At 40.9% G+C, this 27,654-nt stretch overlaps 1 protein-coding gene across 2 annotated transcripts in view; it reads right to left on the bottom strand.

Moving 5' to 3' along the window:
- Positions 1-3,358: 3,358 nt before the first annotated feature.
- The window catches only part of MYPN (myopalladin), an 89,628-nt gene continuing 65,332 nt past the window's right edge, over positions 3,359-27,654 (bottom strand). For both annotated transcript variants that reach the window (XM_036336891.1, XM_036336890.1), the window contains exons 13-20: positions 23,324-23,545; positions 21,492-21,641; positions 20,535-20,617; positions 19,221-19,347; positions 17,067-17,274; positions 15,091-15,256; positions 12,347-12,480; positions 3,359-10,489 (exon numbers count right to left, since the gene is read on the bottom strand). In XM_036336891.1, the coding sequence (XP_036192784.1) occupies positions 10,320-10,489; positions 12,347-12,480; positions 15,091-15,256; positions 17,067-17,274; positions 19,221-19,347; positions 20,535-20,617; positions 21,492-21,641; positions 23,324-23,545 (1,260 nt within the window). In that variant the 3' untranslated portion in view covers positions 3,359-10,319. The remainder of the gene's footprint in view (positions 10,490-12,346; positions 12,481-15,090; positions 15,257-17,066; positions 17,275-19,220; positions 19,348-20,534; positions 20,618-21,491; positions 21,642-23,323; positions 23,546-27,654) is intronic.

Genomic DNA, 27,654 nt, shown 5'->3' with positions numbered 1-27,654 from the left:
ACCCATTTGGTCTGTAAGGAATGTGTCTTCCTAGCACATAAATTTAAACTTACAGAATTATAAGTGTATCCCTAGAAATCCATTGTGAGACTAACGATAAATTTCCCTTCTGATATCTGGTAGGAAGGAACTGAAGAGGGTTGAGGACTTTGCTTCAGAACTGCAAATTAGAGAGTAAAATGTTTAACCTCAACGGCTCTTAGAAGACACTACTGCCCAACAGGCAGCACAGTTCTGGAAGTGAGAATGCCAGCACCCTTTTCTGGTCACACTCCACTCTCAGTGGACGAATGACAAGGCTCCGGGCATCTGCTGCCTCACTATGTGGGTACAGTAGCTTAATTATTTAGACTTAAGATCCTTCATCAATAACCCCAGTAAATTTGTAGAGTTTGAGAATGAATAAAAGCAGTGTAAAAAAACAAACAAAAATATTGTGTTCACATCCCTCTGCCAGGAGTGAATAAATACCTTGTAAAAGAGACCATTCTTTTCATTTTCTCTCTACAACTATAAACAATAAATAATTATTTTATGGATATTAAACAGCTGTTTCTTAATGAAATTGAACAATTTAAATTAAAATGATGGGATTCTAATCCAATGCCTCTCCTTCCCCCATTCCCACTATCCCAAAGGAATGGGAATGTGTCTGTTCAATATTATGCCTTCAGCTGCCTGTTTCTATGTTTTGGAAATCTTTGGAAGTAATTTAGCTCTTACCAAACCCCTAAGCTTTCCACCCAACTTGATGTACTATTTTTTTCCTGGAAGATATTTTAGGGAAATGTAAATGGAAGTCAGTGATCAACTCCAATCTTTGATAAAAACTCCTCAAACTATGTTGGCAAATCCATCATGGTTTATGGATTAGGAGCTTGGATAAAGAAAGTGTAAAATTTTTTTTGAAGTTGAGATATACATCGTAGATTTTAGGTTACCAAGCAACCTAAAAGTTGAAAATCCATGTTCTAATTTCAGGATATTGAAATTTAAAAAATATATATTTTACCTGGTCTTCCTTTTTTCAGCAAATCAACAAATAGTATCAAGCACCCATACCCAGGCTTACTCAAAACCATCCTTGTCCTTGGGTAGGCAGCCAAGAAGGACACACATGGATTAATCAATAAGCAGTCCTAAACAGAATATAGCTGAATGCTTCAACAGTGTTCGTATTACCATCGGTGCCAGATGAGCTCATAAGAGGGGACACCCTATATAATAAAAGGCTAATATGCAAATAGACCGAACAGAGGAACAACTGGACAACCGGTCGCTATAACATGTGCTGACCACCAGGGGGCACGTGCAGAACATGGCGGGCATTGGCAGCAGGCGGCAGAGTGTAGAACATGGCAGTTGTTGGCCGCGGTGGTGGGATGGTGGAGCAGGTGAGCGGGGACATCAGACCAAGGAGGGGTGCTGGTTGCTGTCATTGGAGTGAGCTCTGGTGGTTACTGAAAATTCTTTGCTCCTGCACACCGGGATCCCGCCTGGTGCTCGCACCCGCTGCTGGTGCCGTCAGTGCATGGGAGCGCCAGTGGAAATGGGGCTGCCAGCAGACAGGGGACTGGGGGCCGTGGTGGGAGGGGCTGGGCTGGGGCTCTCAGGATGGGCTGAGACCCCCCCCCCCCCCCGTGCCCACTGCAGCTTTGCGGCCCATAGTTCCTTTCACGTTGCACGAATTCGTGCTCTGGGCCCCTAGTTAAATAATAAGAGAACATTCCCCCCCTCACCTTTCTGGACAGGGTTTGTCAGTTGGACTAGTTACTGTAAGTGGGCTTGCCCTGGGTGCCAGCTGGAGGTTGAAGCCCTGAACCCTAGGGCCAGAAGTCTTGAAGAATCATATACAAATGAAGGGGGCTATCAAAATGGGAAAAGCCATGAAGGTCTGTGGTTCTCCACTCTGACAGCTCATTAGAATCACATCTCGGGAGTCTTGAAAAAATACCAAGCCTGGGGCCCCCAGCTGAAGAACTGATTTAATTGTTCTGAGGTAAGGTCTGGGCATAGATAGTTTTTAAATGCTCCCAGGTGATTTTAATGGGCTCAGGGTTGAGAACCGCTTAATTAAACAGTATCTACTGCGACACCATTAACCTCATTACCATTCTTTATATTTGTAAATGTTAAAAAGGATCCGGCTTTCTTAACAGCCAATGCAGCCAGTTCCTAAGTCAATGAGGCGCCCTTGATATTAATGAAGATCTAAAATTTCTGCTAGAGACCTAGCCGACTTGGCTCAGTGGATAGAGCATCAGCTGGTGGACTGAGGGGTCCCGGGTTCAATTCCGGCCAAGGCACATGCCTTGGTTGGGGGCTTGATCCCCAGTGGGGGGCATGGCGGAGGCAGCCGATTGATGATTCTCTCTCATCATTGATATTTCCATCTCCCTCTCCTTCTCCCTTCCTCTCTGAAATCAATAAATATATTTTTAAAAAATAAAATAAAATAAAATTTCTGCTAGATATGAGCCAGATAGCCTTTGTTTGGGTTGTGGTTAATAGAGCTGCAGGATTCAACAATTAAGACTCCGTTCACTTAAATTATACCATCTTACAGTAAAAGTGAAGTGCTGCCTAGCCTGTGTGGCTCAGTGGCTGAGCGTCTGAACTAAGAGGCCACGGTTTGATTCCCAGTCAGGGAACATGCCCGGGGTTGCAGGCTCAATCTCCAGTAGGGAATGTGTAGGAGGCAGCCAATAGATGCATCTCTCTCATTGATGTTTCTATCCCCCCCCCCCTAAAATCAGTAAAAACATATTAAAAAGAAAGTGAAGTGCTATTTTTGGACTGAATTTGGCTAGACTCTGCTGTATGTTTTCTTTGGGTGTCACTAAAGATATCTCTTTTTACTACTTAGGAGGTGAAAGAAATTTCAAAGTGCATATAAGACCATAAATATATGACCTATCTCCTCAGAATGTATATACCCGATTCTCTCTGGTCATGAATACACTAGGGCCGTGGTCGGCAAACTGCGGCTTTCGAGCCACATGCGGCTCTTTGGCCCCTTGAGTGTGGCTCTTCCTAAGCCTTAGGAGTACCCTAATTAAGTTAATAACAATGTACCTACCTATATAGTTTAAGTTTAAAAAAATTTGGCTCTCAAAAGAAATTTCAATCGTTGTACTGTTGATATTTGGCTCTGTTGACTAATGAGTTTGCCGACTACTGCACTAGTGGATACAAGCTTCAACAACCATTTTATTGATTTAACACAGGACGTTTGGTTTGCTATTTCATACTGGTAGTGTGTCCAAAAAATACCTGAGCTGAAAGAAAACCACTGACAACAAGAACTTACCCATCTTACATTCTAAGTCAGGGGACAAAAACAAAACAAATCCAACAATTAATTGAGAATAAATAACATTTTATTTAAGGAATAAAGAAACAGTCCATCACATCCTCTAAACTGCTTTTGAAAACATCCATTAAATAACTTTTTAAATTCTTAATTTTCCTTTTCTAGTTACAAAGTTCCCAAACAAAATACAACCCTCCACAAATCTTTGAGAAAGCATGACTAGAAAACAGCAACGGGAGTCATGGAGACGACGTGGTCTACTGGAATACAGTACCATGTATCTTCGGAACACAGACGCAGGTGATGCTCACAAACATTTTGGCTTAAGGGATCAGTTCCACAGACTGTCTGACATGCATGATGCAGAGGAACAGGAATAAAAGCCAAGATCCATTAATGGTTTTCTAGTAGTAAAGGCAAAATATGCAGTTTACGTAATTCACTGTGACTACTACATTTCAAAGTGACTACTCTAATGGTTTTTCCATCAGGATTTCAATAGCCAAAAAAGTACCTTAGAAAATAAGTTGACTCAAGCTTCCTAAGGTGGAAGCACACTGTGTTTGTGAGCTTTCTGGGGCCTTGGGTGTTTTCAAGTGGAAAGAACTCATGTAGGAAGAGAAAGGAGAAGTGTAAGAGGAGTCACTTGGTTCTGATTGGATTAGGTTAGCTATGGATGCTCCACGACTCCGGGTGTGTGTGTGTGTGTGTGTGTGTGTACATTCCTATGGCAGGAATACATCCTTTGTCAGTCCTCATGGCTGAAATGAATCATCGGGGTTAAATTCAGACCTGATGTAACTGTGAATGGGAAAACAGAGACCAAAATATATGCTCATTTTGAGGGTCCATATCAACCTGTTATTCTAACGTTGATTCATTTCACTGTAAGGCCACTGACATGCTAGCATGGAACATTTCTTCACTGGGGTCTGGAACTGCACGATGGCATTGTCTGAACTGCTTAAGCCACAAAGGAATACAGGAACGCCTTTGCTATTTCTCTGTGCACTGCCAAGTCATTTTTTTCCCCACTAGCTTCAATCATAGACACAAGAACCAGAGTTCCCTTTGGCTACTCTTGCCTGTGCCAAAATAAATTTCCCTGGAATCTGCCTGCAGTAAGCAGTTAGGTTATTTCTTGAATTAATTTTTTTCCAGGTATTTTTTTTAACTGTATACCATCTGGAGGAAGATTTTGCCATTGTGTATTATCCTTTTAAGAAAAAATAGTGAGGCAGGAAGGAAATGTGAACTTTTAAAAAACAAATTAACTACTTACTTGGAAAAATATTTTTAGCATTTCCCTTGGAATAAAAAAAACCCTGCTACTACTTTTTTTAAGGGTCTTTAAAATAAGCTCTTCATAAATATTCGTTTATCCTATCCTCCATCCTGGGAAAGATTCAAGTATTATGCTTATTTTATAGATAAAGAAACAGAGACCCCAGAGTTATAGGAAATTGGAAAACATGTCTGAAATTCATAGGAATTACTAAAACCCTAATGCTATTAAATATTTTACAGATTTTTATCTTGACAGGGAGGTAATGAAGAGAGAAGGGTCTACCAAGAAACTTAGTGCTAAGGATTGAAAAAAGAAAGTGAAAATCAGAAAAGAAGATAAGGTATCTCTGAAATCAAAATACTGAAAAATAATATTTAATTTATCAATGTGCATTAAAAATATAGTTGCATTCAAATTATGTCATTTGAATTGCAGGGTTTTAACTCTCCTTAAAATCAGAGTAAAACCATTTATACTGTGCACTCATACAAATTTAGTAATCTTGTGTGTAACTGACTATGGTAATGACTTCTATAGTCAATACTAGTATATAGATCTCTGGATTCTTAAACCACTAACTGTGGGACAATGACAAGAACCTGCCTCTAGTTTGCAGATAACTCACTGAATCTGTGAAGAAATATCAGATTCCTTGGAATTTTGGATCATCGAGCAATTCCCTTTTACCATATAAAAATAATTCATGTTTCTTGTGGGTATTAGAGCACCTCATATTGTGACAAAACTGTATTTGTGTCTCCATTAATTTCCAATGTAAACTGGTCTCAAAAGTCTCACTTTTTAAAGTGTCTCTGTTTTCAGTTAGGAAGCAGAATAAATTTTAATCTTAGATTGCTAAAGGACATTCACTGAGAAGTCTATTGAATCTACTGGATATTTTAGGAAGACCAAAACCCAGTTATCTTTCTGTTGCTCTAGAGATATTTAAGTAGTTTATAATTTATGTAGTAATTTATACAATTTTAAATATAATTTTTAAAAATCCTTTTTAAAGTCTCAAATATTTTTGTACAGTAAAAAATCTATTATAATCAAAAAGTAATTTTTAAACTTGAACCATAGAACTGTTTCCTGCATTTTAAAGGAAAATGTACATTTATTTCAATTCAGCCTTAAAATATTTTCAAGTAATGTTAAAATATTTTAATTATTATTATTAGGGAAACATTTTCTATTCATTTATATGTTAAATCTTCTGGCAAATTAGTGTTTATGCGCCTCTATAGTACAGATGACATTTCCTTTGTGCTTACCTTTATGGCACAATTCTCAGAGGATTGAAAAGTGTATTCTTTCTCTACTTCTTGCAATTTCCAAGGCTATTATTGCTCTTTGGAGTTTGATGTGGCCATTGTGTACATATTAACAAAAGGCAGTGTGGTGATGGTTCTATTATACCAAGTAGGCTAACTAATATATAATTAGACAGAATAAGAAGCAAACATATTTTTAAACAAATATGCACATTTTTGCACCGCACAGATTTTTGAAAACATAGTATTAGCAACTTTCTTTTAGCATGTTGATGACCACTGCATTGTCAAAGTTTAGAAGCTGCTTGGCATTCTTCAAGCAAAGCTTTAGTAATGAACTTTCTGAAATATTGATCCACTGAAGAAAAAACAATTAGTGGTGTAAAGGACTTCAACAAACTCTACTGCGATCTAAGTAACTGTACATCTTACTGGTAAGGCACAATGATTTTCAACTCAACCATCATCAGAAATACTTTGAGGCCAGGTTAACCAAGGACCCTATAAGGGACCGTGAATAAAAGTCATTATAAGTAACTTTGTCTTTAAGTTAACGACCAACTTAGAGTCCACATACAAACCGAGTCAGGCCAGGATCTCAGCTTGGAAGGTACTTTGAGAGTGTGGGTAGGGGGAGGTCCGGAGGAGGCTGTGATCAACAAGGACAATATGGGTGCCTGACCCAGTCAGTTTCCTAGAACCTCCCCTCACAGCCTGTTTAGTTTAGTTTTGTTTTTTTGTACTTTGTCAGTAATTCTATCAATTAGTTGCTGATGGGAGTAAGAAAGCAACTGCTTTTAGAAATGCAGCACCTTTGAGAAGTTAAAGGACTCTCAGGCATTCAGAATTTGTTCAATTGGACTGCTCTCTCTGAACATCAAGCCAAGATGTGTGGAACTGGAATAGGTCATTTTGGATCATGAAGCACGCTGACATGCTGACAGGGACGGGGTGAGATGGGAAGGGTTAGAGCAGGGGGTTATAGAACATGGGATACGGGGCATCTGAGGATGGGGATAAATACAGAAGGACCATAGACATTCTTTAGCTTTGACACATCATAGACACAAAAAAGGGAGGAGGACGTCTTTCTTCTCCTCTTATTGGCTGTGTTACCTGGATCCCTATTGTTGGATCATCACCCAATCAGGCGTAGTAGATTTTGTAACTCAATCATGAGTTAAATGGGAGTTACTGGGTTCACTTGGGAATATAGTACTGGGTGATATGTGTGTAAGAAAATTTGTTCTGAGTTTTAAACAACCAATTCACAAGTGAACATTTAGAAGGCAGCCCATGTATCATTTGAGGATTTTCCAAGTTAACCCATCCTTACAAAAGTCAGCTTTTGATTCCTCTGGGAGTTACTCTCCATGGCATGTGTGATTCAGAGCCATAGCGCTACCACGTTTAGTCTCTTGACCATTTAATTTCTCATTGGCTGCCAACAAAAGTTAAGAAAGGAATAAAAAGAGAAGAATGCACTGAAACCAGTTCCACTATTTGGCAATTCTAATTAAAACCTTACTTTGGTGAAGGGCACTATGTTTCAAAAAGACGGTGTGGTTTTAATGGCCCATTTTCTTTCTCCACTTTCTCACCAATCTCCATTTCTATGACTGCATTATAAAAAGCCCTTTGGTTCTTTGGAGAGAAAGGTGCTTATGGGCTCAGCACAGCTTTTTGAAACAAAGGGCTAGATGAATTGCACCAACTTTCGCTGGTCCATTTTTGCATGTTTTTGAGGTTCTTCTGAGGTTTCATGAATGACACATGTCTAATGAACATTGGACAAAACAGTAGGGTCTAATGAGGCCAAAGTGCATGTTTATTTCTACTTTCCAGGCAGGCACTGCATGGGCAACAAGGGGGAGTACGTTCTTCACCGATGCCAACCAGACGGCTTTATACCATCTGCATCCCTTTGGACCTTTCTGGATAAGTTCTGAAGTGACTTTTCTGAACCTTTGCTTTTTATTGGAATCACCTGGGATGTTTTAAAAATACTGATGCCCCCAAACAAAGAATTATCCAGTCCAAAATGTCAATAATGCTGACCTTGAGAAACCCTGCTTTACCATCATCCAATAGCTCAATTTCAAATTTGGGGGGGCTTTTATATTTTAGGTTAGATAGTGCCATCTAATGGCCAAATATAATATTTGTCCCAGTTCTCAAACACCAAAAGGCAACAGATTTAAAAAAGTATTCAGAAAGCTAGGACAAATAGAGATGAAAAATCTCCTTCCATGGGAGAATTGTCTAGGGTTTACACAAATGTGATGGTCGGGGGGTGCTGGGTGCACAACTGTGAAGGAGCAATCCTGGAGTTAGAAAGTTCTCTTTGGTTATAGGAGATTTCATAATAGAAGCCAGTAGGGAAATAGAACATCCTGCAGGATGCATTCTACATGAAATACATGCTATTTTATTACAGTTGCCCACATTGTTAGCATTGTTCCTGAATACATGAAAAAGGAAACAAAATCTAATAATTCTGCTAAATAATTGACCGAAACCTTGATTTTAGAGTCATGAAAAATATAGGATGAAGAGAACAAGAAACTTCTATTCAATAAAGAATATATATATATAGCCCCAAGAAGCAGCACTCTACATGCCTTATATCTTACCTACTCTACTAGACTGTAAGCTCCTTGAGGCCAGGAACTGTGTCCTATTCATATCTCTGTATCTCTCACAGTCTCCAGCACAGCATCTTATATATACACAAATGACTTTTTGAGTGAATGAATTTATTTTTATACTGAAAATCCTTGCCTTGAAGTGAAGAAAATGTCAAGTCTTTCTAAGCAATTACTATTTGTTCACTTGAGTAATTTGCCTGCTGAGGGTGCCCAGCTCAGGGAACACCAGAGACTTGGGCACAGGGGATTGGTAACAGATGCTTCCGGTTCATATAGCTGGGGAACAAACTGTGCTGTGATGAGCAGTCCCAGGGCAATTTTTGGGCTGGTGTGTGAATGGTAGATTTCTCTATCTAATGTAAGATTCATTCACCCAAAAAATATCTGTTGACTGTCTACTTGTGCTAAGCACTCATCTAGGCACTGGGGATATTGCAGTGAACTTGTCTAAAACTCCCTTAAGTTGAAAGGCGGGGTTTGAATTGGGTTAGAATACAGAGGCAAATTCCCCTTCCCTTCTACTTTCCCAGTTAGCGTACTATTTTATATATAGAAAATGCAATTTGGTTAATGACCTCTCCTTTCACACCCACTGCTCTGCAGGGGCAAGTGAAAAACACTCTCCCATCACTTCCTTCCCTTGTTTGCATCTCTTTCTTCCTCACTCCCTCATACACTTCCAGACTTTTGGGGAGAGGGAAGGAGTTGGGAGTGTCAGTATATTTATGGGCAGACAAAGGTGACTCTTGGATAGTTTGCAAGTGGCCATGGAAGCTAGTAGTTTAAAAAGTGTCCCCATAGAATATTTCTTACTGGCTGGTTTATTAGCAACCCCATAGTTCTAGAGCAGCGGTTCTCAACCTGTGGGTCACGACCCCTTTGGCAGTCGAACGACCCTTTCACAGGGGTCGCCTAAGACCGTCCTGCATATCAGATATTTACATGACGATTCATAACAGTAGCAACATTACAGTTATGAAGTAGCAACAAAAATAATTTTATGGTTGGGTCACAACATGAGGAACTGTATTTAAAGGGCCAGAAGGTTGAGAACCACTGTTCTAGAGTCTAGGGATATATAAATTCCACTCACCATTGTATCCAAAAGAAAATGGTGCGGACAGGTGGGTGGAGCCCTGTTTTGGCTATAGAATAAGTGCACTTGTGCAATATCGAGTGTCTCAGTGATTTTGTATCTCAAGCACATTTTGGCACCTTATTTTGTGGCTCAGTACACCCAGGATAAGCAAAAATGCTTCTCCACATGTGTGAGTCGCATGGCATGGTCTCCTAATGCTAAGTAGAAGCTGCCTTGATGAAGCCACCGAGACTAAAGCTAGCTATGGATGTAATCAATGAAAGGTGATGGAGGCCTCCCATCTTTTTCCTTTTTATTATTTGGTGAGTCAGTGATACCTAAGGTCACTACTGTTGAACTCTTCTCAGCCCAAGCATATAATATGGCCCCTAATTGCTCCTAGTAGGGTCTAAACATCCCTAACCCAGCATGGGGCAGGGGAGCATGCTAGCTTTCCCCCAAAGCAGTGGGTGGCAGCGGCATGACATCTTTGGTTCATCTGTTCTTGTCTTCTCACATTTTTGTTGGAATCTTTAAAAGGCACAGCCCCAGCGGAGACTGCAAGAGTCCGCAGTGGATTTACACAAAGCGCTCCTTGCCACAGGCCCAGCAGTGTGGGGACTTACTCAGATCCAGTTGTTTGGGAAACACTGGTTCTGGCTTACCCTCCTTCCCTCTCCACAGTCTGCCCCCGTACACAGCAGGCACCCAGACCTCCTTAAAGTTCATCGCTCTCCACCACACTCCGAGAAGAGCACGAATACACCATTGTGCTTTCCATGGAGGAGAAGGCAGAGAAAATGTCAAGTCCTTTACTGGTGAGAGATCCATAGCGGCTGCCACTGGGCCGGATGGACATGGGCGGTGGGATCTGCTGGTGCCACTGAGCTGGAAAATGAACAGAATAACATGCTGCAATCAGAGGAGTACACTGCAGGTGTGCATTCTGTTGCCACTCCAACACTTTCTGTGGGGTCTGGGTAAAGCTTTAACATATATCTGGGTCTGCAATAACTCATTTGTAAAAGAAAACAATGAAATCTCTCCTTCCCTGCCAGGAGTAGGGAAACTGGGCTAGTGATCTCTTAAACCCCTAATTGCAAAGCCGGTGATTCTAATCCAGTAAGATTGAGGACTATAAGAAGGAAGAGTGGGCGCCTAGGTGATTTATCAAAATTACCCCCTCTCACCGAAGCGTGGGGCCTGCGAGGGGCAGTGTAGAGAGGGCTGTAGGCTCTCAGAAGGTGGAGACAAGAAACCTGTGGAAATGGAAGCCAAAAGATGGGTCCCGACCTCTGAGAAGGACCCACCCCACGCTCTCATCACCCTAATCAGCCATGAGTTATAGCAGGAAGGCTGGCCCATGGCTTGAACGAACTATCCATCCAAACTGCCCAGTCTCTACCGTCGTCTCTGATCCAGAAACTGCCACGCAGTCTTCTGATTAGGTTTCCAGAGGCTTTGATGAGGAGAAGGGGGAGTATCAGGTGAGGAATCATGAGGCTCTGGGTTCTAGAAAGGTACCCAGCATCCCCATTTATAAATTGGTCCTTTGTTCATTTCATTGTTTTAAATCAGTCTTTCAGAGTTTAAATACTTCTGAGTGAATGAATAAGATCAAACTTCGGAAGCTACAAAGCCCAGGACAAAACTTACAGCGATTCCACTGAAGCGCCAGCGCTTGGGAGGCCATAGTGAAGAGCTAGTCAAGCCTCTCCCCCAGCCCGCCATCCCTTAGCCCCCCCTGCTGTCTCTGACATTGTACCGGACTCCTATAATTGCTACTAGAAGCGAGAGAGAGAGAGAAGAGAGAGAGAGAGAGAGAGAGAGAGAGAGAGAGAGAGAGAGAGAGAGAGAGAAGAGCCTACCCCCCCATTCCTCAGACAGGCAGGAAGTGGGGTGAGGGACATAGGAGATTGATTTCAGCTCAAGTCCGTCATCCCCTCCTCCACCCACAAGTCCCAACTAAGGACATAGCGCCTCCTATTGGTGCTGTAGAATCAGCACAGGAACAAGGAAGAGGTGAGCCAGGACAAACTGAACTGGGAACTCCGCCACTGAGGGCAGGGTCGGGGTGAGTCATCAGTTTCAGGGTTTATTGGTATTGAGTTGGAGACCTAGTTCCTTCAGACAGGTGAAACTTGTGAAATGGTTAAGGAACTTAGCCTAGATAAGCAAACATGTCGCTGTCCTCTCTCCACTGACTTTCCCTGGGGAAAGTACAGTAGAGTCAGCTTCTTTCAGAGTTGAGTTTCTTTTCGAGCCTAAGAATAAGGGAAAATAATCAGAAATCTATATATTCCTCTAAATATTAGACCTAGGGAAATGGCAGGCCAAGTCTCCTCCTGTATGGCACTAAAAAAAGGGGGGGGGGTACCTGGTGTACACCTATGAATAAATAGCAGGGACCTCAGGGTCTAGACAATTACTTTTTGTTGTTGTTGTTAATCCTCACCCAAGGATATTTTTTCCATTGACATACAGAGAGAGTGGAAGGAAGGAAGGGCAGGAAATAAAGAGAAAGACTGAGAGAGAGACACATCAATGTGAGACACATCAATTGGTTGCCTCCCACACACACCCTGACCAAGGCCAGGGTTGAACCTGCAACCCAAGTACATGCCCTTGACCAGGAATCGAAGCCTTGACCCCCCCACTCTAACCACTGAGCACCACCGGCCGGGGGGGGAGATTTTAAAAGTTGCCTATTACATACAGATGTTCAACCGATGCCAGTACACCTACCATATATATCCAGCCTAGCAGTGCAGGACACGATTCCGGCTTCGTTCTTTGCTGATAGTGTGTACCATCCGGCGTCTGATTTCTTGGCTGGCTGAATGAGGAGGCAGACATACCCCGTCGTGTCCTGGTGCATACTGGAGAAAAGAAAGAATATATCCATATTGTATCTGGGGGCAGAAACGGCTTGTCAAGGCTTGGGCTCAGGGAAACTCTGGGGACAAATGCAGTGGTGCGGTGTTCCTAGGTGGAGGAAAGGGGAACTCGGCTTCAAGCAAACATCAAAGGCGAACGTGAGGTAGAAAGAAGTCACAAAAGAGCCACAGTTGACCTAGTGAGGCTGGGATGAAGGCTGAGACCGGTCTTGCTCTCCCGTTGCTCTGACTCCCCACCGGCGCAGCCCCACTTGTCACAGCCAAAGTCCAGAAAAACCTCTTTTCCAAACCAGGTTGGACATTTCTAACACTAACTTTGTTAGGAAGTGATGGGAAAGCTTGGTCCCGAGCCCAGAGGAACTGTTAGCGTGGAGGGAGTATTTCTTAATGCAACCAACTGGGCATGTGCAGCATTTAGCTCAATACAGTTCAGGAGCAAACAGCATGTTCTTCCTTCTGTTTCCTCCCACTTGCCTCAAGACTGCAATCCCGGATACTTCCACCAGGATTTCAGGCTGGCTTGAACCTGTTGCCTTCATTTAGACCAGTGGCTCCCAACGTGGGGCACACGCCCCACAGGGGGGCAATTTGATTTCTAAGGGGGGCAATTCGAGAATGAGTTATTAACAGTGAAATTTTTGCATTTCTTATGGTTCTAGGGGCCTCGTACAGAGTATATAAATATATATTGTGACATATTTGTGCATTTCAGTTCTCTATTATATGTTTTGAAACTTTATTTGCTATTTTTCATATCACTTCATATTCTTATTTTTTTTTTTTAACAAATTCTTAGTGATTTCTTCCTCAGAACTTCAACTGTTCTTTCGTTCTTCTATTTTTCTCTTTCATGGCTGCCATGTTCTTTGGAAGCTTGTCAGACCAAGGTAATGGCCTTTTAGGCTTCCTCCACATGAATAGCTGTTCACTTTTTGAATAATAAGAATTATATGTCACAGAGGAGGGGGACATCAGGATTTTAGAGATGCTTAGGTGAGGCATGGCCAAAAAAAAGGTTGGGAACCACTGATTTAGGCTGAAGTGTGAACTTGAGATTATTCTCAGTTCTTGCTTAAGTTTTACCAGAGAAAAATCCTGACCTATATAAAATCATAGACTTCTCGGATGCCCAAATTCTTTAAAACCTGACAGCTACAACAGTCTCTGGCACAAATTCCCTTTACTGTGAAGAAATAATTCTCAGTAGGAATTTCTGTACACTAGCTGCCTTTGTTTGCTTGCCCCCTTGTGGCATAAAACCAAAATGGCAAAGAAATAAAGTTGGTTAGGGGAAATCAAGCAAGGCACCCACTGTAAGGAACTTGATCCTTAAAGTTACTTTAAAAACAAGCATGTGGTGATGGATAGAGAAGTTGTTTAACTGCCTTAATGTTTTGTTTTGCTTTATTTTATTTTAGCTTATTATCATCACAGAGGTTTTCTGGGTACTAATATGACTAAAGACACATGACAGAAACTATGCTTAGTCTTCATAAATTCCTTATTCATTTTTGTTTGTAATTTTTAAAATTTTTGTGTTTGTTGTTAATTGAGAGTGGAAGGGAGAGGGGGAGACAGAGAGAGAAATATCGATGTGAGAGAGACACATAAACTGGTTGCCTTCCACATGCGCCCCAACCAGGGCTGAGGATCAACCCTGCAACCAAGGTACCTGCCCTTGACCAGAACCAAACCAAGACCCTGCAGACCCTGGGCCGATGCCCTATCCACTGAGCCAAACTGGCTAGGGCCATTTGTAATTTTTAAAATCTTCACCTAAGAATATGTTTTATTGATTTCAGAGAGAGAAGAAGGGAGGGGAGAGGGAGAGAGAAATATTTTTTTTTTTTTTTTTTTTTTAAATATATTTTATTGATTTTTTACAGAGAGGAAGGGAGAGAGATAGAGAGCTAGAAACATCGATGAGAGAGAAACATCGACCAGCCGCCTCCTGCACATCCCCCACCGGGGATGTGCCCGCAACCCAGGTACATGCCCTTGACCGGAATCGAACCTGGGACCTCTCAGTCCGCAGGCCGACGCTCTATCCACTGAGCCAAACCGGTTTCGGCGAGAGAGAAATATTGATGTGAGAGAGAAACATCGATTCATTTCCTCCCATGTGTGCACCAAACCTGCAACCTAGGTATGTACCATGCCCGGGAATTGAACCTGCAACCTTTCGGTGCACAGGAAGATACTCTAACCAACTGAGCCACCCAGCCAGGGCTGCTTTTAATTTTTATAGGAGTTTATTTGAGCCAAACTGACGACATATGGGAAGCAAGATCTCAAGTGCTCCTCCTTATACATTTTTTTTCTGTATATATTTTATTGTTGATAGTATTGCAGATGTCTCCTGTTTACCCCCCTTTACACCCGTCCTCCCACTTCCTCCCCCCTCCCATGTTTTCACAGTTTAAAATGGTGGGACGTTCATACAATAGACTACCCCCCAGCAACAACGCGGAATAAATTCTTGATATGCACAATAACATGGACTAAACTCAAATGCATTAATCTCAGCAAAAGAAGCCAGATTCAAAAGGCTACAGATGGATTTGGGTGTCCCTTTGCATGTGGGGTCCATACCTAATTCTCTCTCTGGTGCAAGGAATGGTCTCATTGTCCTTCTTCCAGTAGAACACGGGCGGCGGCATGCCTATCACCCGGCACTCCAGCCGCACCAGGTGGCCCTCGGGAACCCCGCTGTTCTGCAGTTTCTCCAGGATCACAGGTGCTTTCTTCACCTCTTTGGCTGAACAAGAGAAGGACCATTCTTGGTTAAATAGTAAGTGCCTGGGGGTTCATTTCTCAAACTCATTACAGTTCTGGAATTTAGCAGAGTGGATCCCCCACCCCCTTAGCTCCTCTTCAGAGCACTTCTCACTCCTCCAAGTGGGAGTCACTGCCTTGACAAAAGCTCCAGAAAGGATTAAAAAAGAAATGAGGAAACTGTCTCTGCACATTCTATAAGAGGCAACACTCAAGGGTCTGGATCGCACACAGAGGATGCAACTGGTAGGTGTGCAATTTTTTGCTCAGCAGTAAAATTTGAGAAACAATATATTTTATGTACTGCACATATCCTTTTTATTTTTGAGGCTTTGTATTGCTCTTTAATTATTTTTTTATCCTTTTTCTTATTTATAGGAGTTTGTTTTGTAAAAGATACGTTAATTTTCCTGAACTTTTTATTTGGAAGAAGTTTACAGCTATAAAAAAGTTGAAAGAAGTATATACTATTTTTAAAAAATACACAAATTATACTTCCCAAGGAGGTTTTGGGGGGGCGGGCAGAATCAACTAAGACAAATATACCACAGATCTTGGGGTTCCAGAGTCACTATTTAAGCAAAAGAGTGGGGAAAAGAAAAAGTTGGCAATCAATATATCATTGCAGAATAAACTTGTTCTACTCTGTCGGTAAGAAGAAATCATGAGTGAGAGAAAGGAAAAGATATGTGGGGGAACCAGCCACTGGCTTGGAGAGAGGATTAGCATGCTGAAGACACCCCGATTTCCTATAGGGGCCACACCTGGGGGAAAGCCCAGCACTCAAACTTATATGTTCTGAAATTGAATTCTGGCTGGACTACTACCCCGAAGGGCTGGTGCCACATAGGTGACAATGACTTGTCCTTTTTGGCAGGCATTCATTTTGTTCACATCATCTTATAAGGCAGAAGTTCATTGCCTAGTTATGGACTCGACATTTGTTGGGCACCTTCCGTGCTGCAGGCAGAGTCAGACACCCGAGATCCACAGAACAGATCAGAATCTCTGACCTTAGGAGCTCCTAGTCGCTTTCGGGGCATAGGAGTACACTGCTACAGAGTAAGTGCTCTGAGAGTGTCTCCTTGCCTAAGTACTATGGAAACAGAGGAGACTGTCCCTAGTGGGTCCTCTGTGCCTTGGTAGTGACATTTTAATTAAGCCTGAGGGCAGTGGTTCTCAACCTTCTGGCCCTTTAAATACAATTCCTCATGTTGTGATTCAACCATAAAATTATTTTCGTTGCAACTTCATAACTGTAATGTTGCTACTTTATGAATCATAATGTAAATATCTGATATGCAGGATGGTCTTAGGTGACCCCTGTGAAAGGGTCGTTCGACTGCCTAAGGGGTCTCGACCTTAGGGAACCGCTGCCTTAGGGAATGAGTAAGAGGTTGCTAGGCAGAGAAGGGCAGGTAAAGGTATGAAAGCTTAGAGAGTGGGGTGAGGAGGAGCCTTGTGTGTTCCGGGAGTGATGAACTGTAGGATAAGTGACTTGAATTTAGTAATGCTCAGTTAATTAATTGGATAATTAATTAATTAATTAATTAACTATTAAAATGACTCTTGTTTATTGCATGCATAATAGGCACACGGAACCCTATTATATTTTTAGCTTACTGACATTTCTTTGAAAGCAATGTACAAAATATGGCCCCTATTACAGTGAAGAAGAAACTGAGATTAGACTTGGTGGGGAAAAGGACTGAAGAACTCTGTCAGAGGCTCTGTATATTTGGGCAATGACGTTGGAAGGAGTCACGTTTAAGGGTCCCAGCAGCAAACCTTACCTACTACAGTGAGCTCCAGACTGAAGGAATTCTGTCCGGTTTTGTTGGTAGCAACACATGTGTAGGTCCCCGCATCACGTTGAGTGAGAGGGTCAATGAGCAGAGAGTGGACTCCAGTCTCCCTGACCAGCATCTTGTGGGAGGCGTCTGGTAGCACAGGTTGGCCATTGAGCAGCCACGTCAGCTCTGGGGGTGGTAAGCCACTCACCTGAAAAAAACAGGACAGCTGAGGCAAATGAGAGACTGGGGACAGGCAGATTGATTTGGCTGAATTCTTCATCCTTATCTGGCATCAAATAGTGAGAGAAAACATGGAGTAGTGAAGAGACATTGGGATCTGGATGGATGGCCACATGAATTTAAATTGTATAGTATTTCAGGTCATAATCTCTATCTCTATATATAAAAGCCTAAGTGACTGGCCAACCAGCAGACCCACTGATTGCTATGATGCGCAATGACCACCAGGGGGCAGATGCTCAACATAGGAGCTACCAAATGACAGCAACTTTGCAGAGTGTCCTTTCGCACTCTGGGATCCCTTGGGGGATGTCCGACTGCCAGTTTCAGCCTGATCCCTGCAGGCCAGGCCAAGGGACCCCACCAGTGCATGAATCCGTGCACCGGGCCTCTAGTTATAGCATAAATAAGAATGAAGAAGCTAAATAGATAAAGCAGGCCTGCAGTGTCAGTTTCAGAGAGGACACCTTGCTCAGATACCTACTAAGTGAGAGGAGCCAAGTGAAAGGCAGACATTAAACCAGTGTTCCCAAACCTTACTGTGTATTATAATCACATGGGGAGCATTTGAAAATGCTGATGCCCACTATTTAACACAGTAATGTTAAATCAGACTCTCTGGGGATAGGACCCAGGCATGGGTATCTGTTCAGGTTTAGGGTGAAAGAAGTAATAGCCAATCCCAAATATTCTTTAGGCCTTCATTGGGAGAGCAAGAATCACCAAGAGAAATGGACTTTATGAATGCTTACCCACAAGCCTTTACTAATTTGCATATTAATTTTCCATCGTACTCAGCATCTTTGTAGAGGCAGACGGGTGATTAAGTTTCTCTTCATACTGAGAGATATCCAGGCTGCCTAAGTGAACCTTGTCTCTGATCACAGAATTAGAATGTGGAATAGCTACAGGTGATGAATGTTGACTAGCAAGAGAAACTAGCGTCTATTTTCATAATTGCCTTGGAGCCATCTTTTCATGATTATAATTTTTATTTTTTAAATATATTTTTATTGATTTCAGAGAGGAAAGGAGGAGGAGGAGGAGGAGGAGGAGGAGGAGGAGGAGGAGGAGGAGATAAACATCAATGAGGAGAGAGAATCATTGATTGGCTGCCTCCTGTATGCCCCACACTGGGGATTGAGCCTGCAACCGGGGCATGTGACCTGACCGAGAATCAAACTGTGACCTCTTGGTTTATAGGTCGACATTCAACCACTGAGCCATGCTGGTCAGGCCATGCTTATAATTTTTAAAAGGCTCTATCTCACAGCAATTTGCTCCAAGGATGGAAAAGTCACACTTTTGGCTTCATAGTAATAAAGACTTTCCAGGCACCACAAGGAAAATGGAATTATAACACCTCTTTGGTTGTCTTTTACAAACACAGCATTAACTCGATACGATACCATTATGAAGATATAACAATTTAAGCCCTAGTCAGTTTGGTTCAGTGGATAGAGTGTCAGCCTGCGAACTGAAGGGTCCCAGTTCGATTCCAGTCAATGACATTACCTGGGTTGCAGGTTTCTCAGCCCAGACCCTGTTTGGGGCTCATGTAGGAAGCAACCAACTGATGTGTTTCTCTCACATTGATATTTCTCTCTGTCTTTCCCTCTTTCTTCCACTCTTTAAAAATCAATGGAAAAATATCCTCAAGTGAAGCTTTAAAAAAAAGATATAACAATTTAAAAATTTCATGAAATACTTTTGTCTGGTATTAAACACTGAGCATTGTGGGTGGGTGGGGGGAAGTGATCTCTCTCCCTTCCCTAGTCCCCTCTTCCTTGAAAAAAACCAACCAACAAACAAAAAACACCACACAAAATAAACACAAACAAAAATAAGTACAAACAAGCAAACAATTGCAAAATGTGAACCGATCCGGAACCAGGGACGGGTACTAGGGTCTACCTTACAGTCGAGCCGACAGAGGCGCCCCTCATGAGCTACCATATCCCCAGGAGCCTGCAGGAAATGTGGCCGGAAAAAGCGTTCCTGTAGGGGCTCCTTGTCTCTTTCTTGCACTCGGGACCTTCCTCTATAACAACAAAGGTATTCAGGCATTAAATACAGAAACCAGTTTACAAATTGATGACAGTGGGCATGCAGGCATGACTATAGGACCTGGAGAACACTTTTTTTTTTTTTTTTGCAGGGCGGTGAGGGAGGAAAAGGGTGTTGCTGGACCATAAACAAATAATAAATATAAATAGTGGTGTGACGCTCACGTAAAAAAACAACGTGGTAAGTATCTCATACACTGTAGGATTATCTTGTAAGATCTGTAATCAAATAAACAGGCTTTAGCTTCTTTCTCTCTGAAGTCATTCTGGGTTAAGTCGCTCAGCTCTTCTTGGGTTTGGCCAGTTGTTCAAAAGTCTCAAAATAAACAAATATATCAGTATTCAAGAGATGAGATTTGGATGAGATCCAAAAGAGAAGTCCTGTTTATTGCCCAGAACAAGGCAGCTGCAATCCCTGTGTCTCTGAGTAATAAAATTTGACCTGCCTATAAATTATGGCAGACCATTAAAGATTATCATGAACTTACTGGTTCAGACTGACCAACAGTAACAGCTGTTCTTTAAGAAGAAGAAGAAGAAGAAGGAGGAGGAGGAGGAGGAGGAGGAGGAGGAGGAGGGGGAGGGATAGGGCAATGATGGTGAAATACTGTATTTGAAACATGAGTCACTATTTTTGTTTCTTTGGTAAGTCACATTTAATTCATCCATGTCAGCAACTATGGAATGCTTTGCTAATATTTTATGGTCTCTGTAAGACTCGAGGAAAAGCCATGCTTCTTCTCTTAGAGGTTAGTAAAATCAGAGAAGAAGAAAGCCAAGTGGTTTATTGGAGAAAACTGGTATACTGGAGACAACAACAACGATATTCAATCTATATGTATATAATCATTAACAGTTTTTACTTTATTAAAGAAAAAATGGTAATTTAATCTAAAGAGTCTGATTTATATGCACACAGGTGCCACTGATGGTTACAAATTTCAAAGTATCAAAAGTGTGCTGTAGACCAGTACTTCTCAAATTTAGTGTGCTTATGAGTCACCTGGGGATAGTATTAAAATGTAATCCTGGAGTGGGGTGTGGGATTCTGCATTTGCAACAAGCTCCCAGGTGACACTGATGCTACAGGTGGAGGATTACACATTAAGTACCGGTGGCTGCTTGGGAGGGGCTAGAGAAGGAAGATTCATAATGTCTTTACCTGTGAGACTGGCCAGTAGATGTTAGTCGACTGCGAATAGGCAAACTTTGTACCATTAAGTGGCCAGAGCAGCTGATTCTCCCCTAAGAAAATGAATAAGATTAAAATAAGAATTCTACATTTTTTTTCAAATTATATAAACTTTTCTGGACATGAACATTATGAAACTAACTATTATAAGTTTTCTTTGGGGGGATAAAATATAATATGACTCCTTAAATCATTGTTCATATTCCAGGGGGAGGGATTTTTAAGAACATTTTGATGACTTCCATTTTTAAGTTGCGAAATAAACAGAGCACAAATTAAAAAAATGAATTCTTGTGCATTTAACATTATCTGCAGCCACACACAGAGATCATGGCCAACTGTTCTTATACTTCCCTCATTAAAGATTACCTTCAAAACTAATATTTTAATATAAAGAGTGGGTGAGAATAGAAATTCCTATCCTAATGGTAGTTGAACATATTTATTCAGCCATATCTTTTAGGAAAAGTTTAAGTCAATCTTATTCAGAAAAGGAAAGCAAAATATTACGGCCTTCTAATTTTTACCCCCCAAAAAAGGAGATTATGAGTTTGAGAGATATTCACAAGACTTTGTGAAGTAATTTGCTTTTTCTCTAAATAACAAAAACAAAAAATTCTTTGATAGATTATTTGACTCTTCAAGAGATTCAATGAGTTGATATACACAAAAGTAAGCCCAATAGGTCTGGGATGTGTTCATAGTGAATAGATATCACTAATGCCCTTTGACAAAGGCTGAGGGGTTGAGGGACCCATCAGTGGCTAACTGGTCTTCTAAGTTGTGATACTGTGCTGTAGTTACACACAATCACAATGCTTCTCATTCATTTTCCTCAGCAATCCTTAGTAACTCGCACTTCTCAAGTTATCATTTATGACTTCAACTGCGCCTTCCTCGGCCTGCAGCACAGCTCTGCATCTCCACCTGGGGGTTGGCAGCCATGATGGTGTAGTTGCCATCGTCATCACTGGTGGTGGACTCGATGTGCAGAGAACATGTCCCGTCTCCTTCTCGCTTCATTTTGCAGTGCTCGTTTCTCTTGGAAATCTGCTTCCCATCTTTGAACCAGTAGACCTGAAATGAAAGATAATCAAGGAGGAAATACATTGTTCTGTACATCTTTAAGGAGTAATGAAGTAGGGAGTAGGGTGAGGCAAGGGCTGATTCCCATCTTTATAAGTGACATCTCTTACAAAACACTTAGAAAAATTATAAAACATATTAAAAACAGTGTGATATGCTCCTGCACTTATACAATACTTAAGTTAAAAATTCTATATAATTTAGGATAGAGATAAAGCTTTTGACTATTTTTATTGTACTTCATAATTACTTTAAAAGTTACCTTAAGAACCAGACGTGTTTTCAGAGGCAAAATAAAGAAAACCAGGAGCCTGAATCTTTTCCCATTATCCTATTCCCATTATCCTATCCCATTACAGGCTCAAGTCTTCTGCAGTTGCAGATCTCAGGGCCTGGAATAGCTCACCTTGCTTGAAAGGATAGTGCAGTTTCTTATGCCAAGTAGAATGAGGCCAGGATTCACTCACTAAATTTCTCATCTGGCTAAAATTTGAATATATACATATATATTTCTCAGGTTAAATTCTGTATGTATCAAGGAGCTCTCTCAAAGAGGGGTAGGAGTGGGATTAATTACAGGTTGCAGCTGCCCTCCTCTACATTTCCTGGTAACCTAACCATACATGCCAATGCCATGCTAATTAACCTTTGTGAAAGAAGAGTGGAGAGATCCCTTGCCGCAGCCATACTGGGTGTAAATCCTTCTCTCAGCTGACTGCCAAAAAATCTGATGACTCATAAAATTTTTCAGCAGCCAGTGATAATGATATGACATTTTTAGCATTTACCAACCTAACAGTAATGATACAAATATAGCTCACTTTGTACAACAACAGGCACACTGTGGATATTCAATAAGTATTAAAACAAATATATCAATTTGGCGAGAGTGATGGTTGAGAGACTCAATAGCCCAAAACAGAGGATCATGACTAAGAAGATTACTTTAAAATTTTAATAAAATTCTAATTTACCCATAAGTCTGATTTATTTTTGGCCTACTTAACAATCCTATTCCTGACTGCCTCTTTTAGTCAAATTACTGGATTTTGTTAACTTTCTGGTATTGTTTCTTTAAAAAAATATGTGTTTTTTAATTGATTTCAGAGAGGAAGGGAGAGGGAGAGAGAAAAATAGAAACATCAATGAGAGAGAGAATCATTGATTGGCTGCCTCCTGCACACCCCACGACCCAGACATATGCCCTGATGGAGAACCAAACCCTGACCTCCTAGGTTTATAGGTCGATGCTCAACCACTGAGCCACGCTGGCCAGGTTTGGGCTTTTTTTCCCCCTCATTTTTATTTTTATTGATTTTAAAGAGAGGGAGGAAGGGGGAAGGAGGAGGAGAAAAAGGAGAGAGAGAGAAAGAGAAAGAGAGAGAGAGAGAGAGAGAGAGAGAGAGAGAGAGAGAGAGAGAGAGACATTGAATTTATGGCTCCACTTATTTATGCATTCATTGGTTACTTCCTATATGTACCCTGACCAGGAATCAATCTGCAACCTTGGCTATTGCGACGACACGCTAACCAACTGAGCTATGCAGTCAGGGCTCTGATATTGATTTTTATTCCCCTAGTAGATATTTCACTGGAGTCTGCTAAAACTTTCTTAAGGTAATGTCTGCATTTCTGTGTTGTTGCTTTGCCAACTGGTAGTCATCTTCCCTTACCTTTGGGATAGGTATTCCAACAATTTTGCAGGTGAATGTGACTGGAGAGCCTTCTGTGACTCGAAAGTGCTTGAGTCTTTTGTCAAAGATGGGAGCAATACACTTGCCCGTGGGGATCTCATCATGTTGGATTTCATCATCGGACTCATCCACAGGGGTACGTTCCAAGCGAAATTCTATTTCATTCATCAGTCTCTGCTCAAAGCTTGAAATTTTGTACTCCTGTCAAAATGGCAAACATGCTTCAATTTCAATTTCTATGGGTGAGGTAGAAGGTGTCATTATAATTTGAAGGAGCAACATTTCAAGGTTCAGATGTTAGATTTATATCATGGAACCCCAATAAACCAGGCATGTACCATTCCCAGTTCCTCACCATGAGCACTAAAGGAGATTTCAATATCTCTACTATAATCCCAAACTGCCTTAGTGAATCCCGATTCCTCACCTTGAGCATGGAGCCCCAGTAGAATCCTGTAGGGAATGGAATGAAGATGGAATGTAATTTCCACAACTACTATTAATGTCCATTTCAATATGTAGAACTGCCTATCCAGTATTTTGGCTAAGCTTTTCTGAATTGCATTCTGATGCATGTCTGCATTACCAATGTCCTGATTCTACTGGACATTCCCATCTGCATAGTTGAGGAAAATCTGTATCGAATAAATCTTCCTTGATTTCACATAGGTCTTCATTGCATCTCTCTGCTCCCTTCACAACAAAACTACTTGAAACAATTTTATGTTGTTACAGGATAATTTCCATACCACTTAGTCTCTTGTTAACCTACTCCAGTAAGGATTGTGTTCTCACTGTTCCACTGAAATTACTATTGTTAGGGTCTCCAAATTTGCCATATCCAGTTGTCACTTATCTATTCTTACCTTACCAGACCTCTTAGCAGCATTAGATACAGATGGCTACTTACTCCTTTATGAAACATTTTCTTCTGTTGGTTTTAATGACACCATACTGGTTTTCCTTCTCTTTCTCTGGCTGCTCCTTATCAGTCTTCTTTTCTAGCTCCGAATCCTAGATAGGTTATCTCATCCAATCGCACAGCTTCAGATACCTTCTGTATGCTGATAGCTCCAAGTCTTATCTCCAAGCCTGGTCTTTCCCCAGAACTCATATACCTAATGATCTACTCTGTATCATGAGAGTATTATACCCAACAATTTACTCTGCATCATGGCTTGGGTGCCCAATGGGCATCTCTAACTGAGCATGGTCCAAAACGGGCCCACTTGCTTTCCATCCCCCAAGAGACACTCCTGCCCTGCTTTTTCTCATCTCAGGAAATATCATCTTGAGTCATCCACTTGGTTAAGTGGTTAAAAGCCAGAGTTTCCCCACATTGTCTTTTCCCCACATTTCTAAAAATGTCCAACCAGTACTTCTGTAAAAATGAGTTACTAGAAAAATGAAAATTTAAAAGCATTCAAAATTATTATGTTTAATAGACATAAAATTTCTCTGTCAAGTTACTATCAAAATTTCTTAATGGTTACTCTCCATTTCTGTACTTATCCCAAGGTGGAGAGGGGACAGCTTGCAGATTGCCGCAGGTTTTCAGACCACCCTTTGAGTACCCACTTAAACCGTAAATCTAGTACTTATCCTGAATTCCTTTCACTCACTCTCCCTGTCATATTCTATCAAGCTTAAATGTCAACTCCCTAAAGCAGTCTTCCCAGGCCACGTCATCTAAAGCAGCGGTTCTCAACCTGTGGGTCGCGACCCCTTTGGGGGTCGAATGGCCCTTTCACAGGGGTCGCCTAAGACCATCGGAAAACGCATATATAATTACATATTGTTTTTGTGATTAATCACTATGCTTTAATTATGTTCAATTTGTAACAATGAAAATACATCCTGCATATCAGATATTTGCATTACGATTCATAACAGTAGCAAAATTACAGTGATAAAGTAGCAACGAAAATAATTTTATGGTTGAGGGTCACCACAACATGAGGAACTGTATTAAAAGGTCGCGGCATTAGGAAGGTTGAGAACCACTGATCTAAAGTAATTCGCCAGCCTGGCCAGTGTGGCTCAGTGGTTGAGCATTGACCCATGAACCAGGAGGTAACCAGTTCAATTCCCGGTGATGCCCAGTGCGGGTGTGCAGGAGACAGCTGATGGATGTTTCTATCTCTTTTTTCCTCTCCCTTCCTCTCTATCTAAAAGTCAGGGAAAGCATATTTTAAAAAATAAAATAACTCTGCACTCCAATTTCCTAATACCAGTTGCTATCTAGTATTTTTCTTGTTTGCTTGTTTCTTGATTGAAAGATTAAATATCTCTAAGCACTGGAATGTTACTTTCATAAGAGCAGAGATCTTGTTTATCTTGCTTCCCACTAAATCAACAGCACCTAAATAGTGAATGCCTGCCTTATGGCAAGTACTCAGTGAGTATCTTAAGAATGAGTGAATACATGAATGACATGGGGACAAGCACATGTTCCAACTCTACCACATCTTTGAGGAATCCGGAATTTGTTTTGATGATTTTTATCAAGATGGGGCCTGATTTTACAGAATTTAAGATGTTTGAATTGATTTAACACAAGGGACTACAGAAGCAATATGATGAACATATGCATATTTTGTTATACTGTAAATGTATACATACTGGTTAAATATTTATTGTTTTACCAATACTACAAATCGGGAGGATGATGAGAATAGAACACTCAGTGAATTATTTTTAAAATATTAAAAGAATTGTGCCGGAACCGGTTTGGCTCAGTGGATAGAGCGTTGGCCTGCGGACTGAAAGATCCCAGGTTCGATTCCGGTCAAGGGCATGTACCTGGGTTGCGGGCACATCCCCAGTAGGAGATGTGCAGGAGGCAGCTGATCGATGTTTCTCTCTCATCGATGTTTCTAACTCTCTCTCTCTCTCCCTTCCTCTCTGTAAAAAATCAATAAAATATATTTTAAAAAAATATTAAAAGAATTGAGAGCCCAGAAATAAACCCACATGTATATGGGCAAATAATTTGTGCTAAAGGAGCCAAAAATATACAGTGGAGAAAAGAAGCCTCTTCAATAAATGACGCTGGGAAAATTGGAAAGCCATATGCAAAAGAATAAAATTAGACTGCTATTTGTCACCATACATAAAAATTAACTCAAAATGAACCAATAACCTAAATATTAGACCTGAAATAATAAATTACATAGAAGAAAACATAGGTACTAAACTAATGAACCTTGGTTTTAGAGAGTATCTTATTAATTTGACCTCAAAGGCAAAGGAAGTAAAAGCAAAAATAAGTAAGTGAGACTATATTAGACTAAAAAGCTTCCACACAGCAAAAGAAACCAACAACAAACAAAAAGGCAACCAACAAAATGGCAGAAGATATGTGTAAACAACACCTCTGATAAAGGGTTAATATCCAAAATATATAAATAACTCATACAACTCAATAACAAAAAACAAACAATCCAATTAAAAATTGGGCAGAGGACCTGTATGGACACTTCTCCCAAGAAGACATACAAATGGCCCACAGATATGAGAAGATGCTCTTCACTAGCTATTAGGGAAATGCAAATCCAACTACAATAAGATGCCATCCCTCACCTGTTAGAATGGCTATGATCAACAAGATAAGTAATAATAACTGTTTGAGAGGTTGTGGAGAAAAAGGAACCCTCATTCACTGTTGGTGGGTATGTAAACTGGTACAGCCACTATGGAAAACAGTATAGACATTCCTCAAAAAATTACGGATAGAGTTATCATATGACCCAGCAATCCCTCTTCTGGGTATCTATCTGAAAAATTTGAAAACATTTGTTCACATGTTCATTATAACATTATTCACAGTGGCCAAGACATGGAAACAACTGAAGTGTCTTTCAATAGAGGATTGGACAAAGATGTGGTACATACATATATACAATGGAATTCTACTCAGCCATATGAAAAGATGGGACCCATTTGTGACAACATGGGTGGATCTTGAGAATATCGTGTTAAGCGAAATAAGTCAGAAGGAAAACGTCAATAACCATAGGATTTTACTTATATTTGGGAATTAATACTGAAAGCAACAAATGAACAAAAAGGTAAACAAACAAACAAAAACTCCTAGATGCAGACAACAGTGGTAACCAGAGGGAAGGGCAGTTGGGGGTGAGGTAGGAAAGGGTAACGGGGGTCAAATATATGGTGACGGAAGAAGACTTGACTTTGGGTGGTGAACACATAATACAGTATACACATGTTGTATTATAGAATTGCACATTTGAAACTATATAATTTTGTTAACCAATGCCACCCCAATAACTTTAATTAAAATACTATTT

The sequence above is a fragment of the Myotis myotis genome, unplaced genomic scaffold, assembly GCF_014108235.1.
Source record: "Myotis myotis isolate mMyoMyo1 unplaced genomic scaffold, mMyoMyo1.p scaffold_m19_p_15, whole genome shotgun sequence".
Lineage (NCBI taxonomy): Eukaryota > Metazoa > Chordata > Mammalia > Chiroptera > Vespertilionidae > Myotis > Myotis myotis.
Note: the sequence above shows the minus strand (reverse complement) of the source record. Positions and strands in the feature narration are given on the sequence as shown.